We start from the raw sequence: 5,000 nt of genomic DNA on the forward strand, positions 1-5,000 counted from the left end.
ATGATCTCAAATTGTAATAACAATACATCTGAGTTTATCGATAGATAACGTTCGCAGTGTCATGTATATGAATGGATAATTGCGAAATATCCCAATTGAAATAAAAATATACCGTCTACAAGCACACAGGCACAAATATCAGTGGTGTGAGTGAAGTAGGAGCCTCGCTTGTCCAACGAGAGTTGTGTTGAGTTCGCTGCGCTGTGTGAAGTCTTTTTTTGAGACGCGTAAATGAATCATATCCTCATGCTACAAACTATATTAGAAAGAGGCAAAAATGAATATCTGATTTAGTTGCGAATGAAAATAAAATATATATATATAGGAAATTAATGAAAATATATTTATTTTTCTGAATGTTAATTTATATTGACTTATTAAGTTATTAAGGATTCAACTATCAAAAAGTTCAATCTATAAAAATGCTTCACTACCAATATCTAAATTTGTGTGTGTGTGTATGTGCGTGTGCGTACGTGTGTGTGTGGACAGATATTATTTTCGGATTTTGAGGAGAACCTAGAGCACTAAAGTAAATATCCCTCGAAGCCTTTGCAAATCTAGAAGACTTTCGCGTTTTTGAACTGATTTCCCTACGGTAATTATCTTGTGAAACACTTTTTGAAGCGTGAGTTAAGAAGTTCTCCACAAGGGAATCAGGTGCTTTCCTATGGTATGTTACGTATGTGTTAAATACACAAAAAATCAAACACATTCTCAGACACTCGTGACCGCTTTGAAAAGATTTCGTTTTGCGCGCGGTACACCGGCGGACGTTTTTGCGTTACTCAGAGTTGAATACTTCCACTTAGAAACGTCAATCTGTATAAGGCACACTGAGAAAGGGAATGCGGCAAGCTTTTCTCCTCTAAAATAGGATACCAAAATACTTCGCAATAGAGAAGTTTCACTGATACAGTGGATATAGAGTCCATTTCATTCCAACGTTGATAAAAGTGACAAAACGGAAGATCGTCTCATTACAAGCCACTGACAAAGTCCGCAAGGTGTTCGAATCAGCAGAGCTCGATAAGTTTTGATGTATCATCCCACACAATGGAGAAAAACTCCATACTGTCTGAACCTCCCTCCCCTCCTACCTTTGCACCGTCTGCGCGGCGGGTCACGTGGGGTAGAGCGGCTGGGATTTGCAGGAAGGGGCAAGGGGTAAGGGTAAGGGGTAAGGGTTTCAACTATTTGTTCGCCAAATCTTATCACTACATATCGTATCGCATGAATTTACTACTAATTTACTACTCCTATTTACTTCTACTCTTATTACTACCTCATGCAATAACCTACAACTTTGATTGACGGATAATATTGTGATGCCATGAAACCTTTTGTGAACCATGTCCCATTCACACGCCCAGCCGCCCCGAACTGCCTTCCGCCCGGGTATGCCAGATATATTCCTACACGGCACAAAACAGAAAAAAAGAATACTGCATGATAATCATAATCATAACAAAACAACGGCTAGTTGGGTAGTTTGAATAAGGTTCCATTCTACTGCTCATCACGATGTGGTTTATTCATTACGATGAATGAATTGTGGCCACTCTGAGATTTCTTATCCATGCATGTTTGACCAATCACAACCACCACACTCAGTAAAGGTATAAGCCACCTAATTGGATACGTTATCTACCAATCACAAAAGTCGTAGACACTAGGTATGTATATATTTGCATATATATTTATATATGTGAATATATATAAGACTAGTAAAACACTTCTATGTTGATAGATCTTCAGGTCTGAAGATGGAATCCAGGTGGATTTCGAAAATGTGGTCTTTTGTGGTGCAAACTTCCCCTATATATAGAATGCTAATAAACTTCTCCTCAGCCTAACCAGTGCTTTTGTGTGGCGCAGAGGTGGTGCGCGCGGCGTCGCACTGCATAGACCAGGGTTGGTGCATGTACTGGGGCACGTCCCGCTGGTCGGCCGTCGAGATCATGGAGGCGTGGACCAACTGCCGCCAGTTCAACTGCATCACGCCCATCGTGGAGCAGAGCGAATATCACCTCTTCTGCAGGAGCAAGACAGAGCTCTACCTGCCTGAGATCTACAACAAGATCGGTGAGTTGACCGTTGGCGTGACTGCCTTGATCTGAGGAACGTGACCTTACCATTAATTGCATGACATACATACATGAACACACACGCGCCCACACACACACACACACACACACACACACACACACACACACACACACACACACACACACACACACACACACACACACACACACACACGCATCGTATCAGTGAAGTATAGCTCTTACATGTTAAATACGGTGTCTGCTAGCCATGGATTCTGTAAATGTGTACGGTTTATGTTGGAAGAATAATTTGTGTTATAAAGTGAACGAATAAGAGAAAAAATGAAAAAGATAGTGAGTCTTTGTGAGCCGTGAAGTAAGAGCGAAGGAGAGGGAAGCGAGAAGTGACGGCGAAATCTGCATGGTGAGCGTTTATGCGCATTCTATTTTGTGTTTGTTTTATGGGTAACCATTCAAACCGGGAAAATGAAGCTAACGGAAGCAGCAGATAGACTTGAGGCCCTTGAAGCCAAGGTAGACAACCTGGTAGCAGTGTTTGAAAATTCGTGAAGAAAACGTAAATTAGAAGGACTTGGTGGATAATTTGCGCAGAAACGCAACCATTCAGAGAGAGAATACCGAAAAGCCTGGCATGAAAATCGAAGAACTCAAGGAAAAGGTGGAAGTAGAAGCCAAGACTGACAACAGTAGTCAAATCGAGGCAAAGAATTTGCAAGAGAAAGTTGATGAAGTAATCTAAGTACAGGAAACGGTTAAGCAGACTGAAAGCAATTTGTCAAGCAGCCAGTCTCAGATAATATCAGAGTCAAAGAAAGATGACACGTACATATTCCGATGTATCTAAAGTAAGGGAAACTGTAAGTGAAGCGGAAAAATAGATAAATAAATAAAAAGACCTCAACATCACAAACGAAGAAATAAAAGCACAGCTTGCAGAGACGGAAAAGAAAAATGAATTTATGTCACACCTCGGGCAACACGCAAGGAATATTGCAAATTTGGCTGATGTAAACAAGGACATAGTCATACTGAGGCACGAAGAAAAAGTAGATGGAGTCGGGCGATGCAACGAAGACAAGAGATTGATTGCCAATATTCTCAAGGTCACAAATCCCGAATTCTCGGAGCAGAATATCATAGCCCACAGGAGGATGGGATTATTCGAAAAGGGAAAGAAACGGCCTTAAAGGTGACATTCATGAACAAGCAAAGGGTAACTGATGTAATAGAGAAAGCCACACACGAAGAATCTGGATAAGAGAACATAAAACCAAAGATGACAGAAAATTCTGCAGAAAACAATTGGAAGAGGTAAAAAACAAAAACGAACAAAGGACTGAAGAAAAAAAAACTTGTTTATTTGGAGGGTGAGAGGCCTCCAAGCAAATAGTTTACTGTCGGAACCATAATGTGGAGACAGACACTCATTAGCCTTGCAGCCAAAGCGAACATCGAAAGAATATATATGAATAGTTTCTACAAATATGGATGGTTTATGTTCGAAGTTACTAAATCTAGATACAGTTATAGAAAGTAATAAACCAGATGCAATATGCATCACTGAATCCGAACTGGATCCCTCCGTAGACGATGTAACATTAGGACTCAGAGGCTACAGTATTTGGAGAAAAGATAGGGCACATGGAAATTCAGGGTGGGTAGCAATATTAGCATGGAAATGAATTATTATAAAGGAGGTAGAGATTCAGCAAGATCTCATAGTAGAATTAGAGGCAATTGAGGTAGAAACAAACGGAATAAATATAATAACCACAGTGTACATGCCAACTCGTGCATCGGTTACCAAAAACTTATTCAAGCAACGTTAAAGAGCCAGGAAGAAAAGCTGCAACTTTCGGAAACTAAAGCAAAATAAATTCTTGTAACAGAGAATCTTAAAGCAAAATCACAAATGAATTGTGTTTCTTCCAGAATGTAATAAATCATACCAGGATAAGAGGGCTAGATAAACCTAATATTTACAAAGCATAAAGATGACATTAAGGATATGGAGTACTGCCCTCCTCTAGGAAAAAGTGATCATGTAGTAATTAAATTGAAATACTGTCTGCTACAGGAAAAACTCATCGTAAGTAGGGAAAAAAGGAAAGTACAATTACAAGAGAGGTAGTTACAGAAGCCTCAAATATTTCTTTGATGGCATAAACCGGGAAATCCTCCAGGACGAAGAGAACATTGATATGCAATATTCTAAATTCTATAAACAAGGGGTAAAAAAAATGTGTCAAGATTCAGAACTGAAGCAAGGAATGATGAATGCAAGAAAATGAAAGAAAACAAACATCTCCTTTGGAGAAGGTTCAGAAGACACAGATCTCAGACATTGTATGAAAGATATAAAGTAGGAAGAAATGAGTATACCCAAACCATGAGGGAGGCGAAATTAGACTTTGAAAAGGATATAATCAATAAATTTACAAAGCAGCCAAAGCTCTTCTTTAACTACATAAATAGTAAGACTAAAAGCAGAGATCAAATTCGCGCCATCAAAGACAATAGAAAGAGGAAATGTGTGAAATCCTTAATGAGAAATTTCTGTGCCGAAGAATTATGTACTCCGTTATTGTTAATATTCCAAAATTCAGCGGGACAAGGAAAACTACCAAAACATTGGAAACTTGCCAATATTACACATTTATACAAGAACTGCGACAAACAAAACCATTTAAATTATAGACCAGTTTCGTTAACTAGTTAAGTATGTAAGTTGTTAGAAAGGATAATTAGGAAACAATGGGCTGAAGTACTTGAAAAAAAAACGATATGATATCAAATAAACAGTTTCTAAAATATTACAAGAAAGAGATGGCTGGGTGGACTGTGTATACTTAGACTTTCAGAAGCCATTTGATATGGTGTCTCATAAAATACTATTATGGAAATTAAAACACCTACGTGGAGTGAAACGCA

General features: G+C 38.9%; 1 protein-coding gene across 7 annotated transcripts in view; it reads left to right on the forward strand.

Moving 5' to 3' along the window:
- Nucleotides 1–5,000, forward strand: part of LOC125042597 (voltage-gated potassium channel subunit beta-2-like) — a 180,496-nt gene that overhangs the window by 130,308 nt on the left and 45,188 nt on the right. For all 7 annotated transcript variants that reach the window (XM_047638337.1, XM_047638338.1, XM_047638339.1 and 4 more), the window contains one exon: nt 1,879–2,085. In XM_047638337.1, the coding sequence (XP_047494293.1) occupies nt 1,879–2,085 (207 nt within the window). The remainder of the gene's footprint in view (nt 1–1,878; nt 2,086–5,000) is intronic.

This window comes from Penaeus chinensis, chromosome 32, assembly GCF_019202785.1.
Source record: "Penaeus chinensis breed Huanghai No. 1 chromosome 32, ASM1920278v2, whole genome shotgun sequence".
Taxonomy (NCBI): domain Eukaryota; kingdom Metazoa; phylum Arthropoda; class Malacostraca; order Decapoda; family Penaeidae; genus Penaeus; species Penaeus chinensis.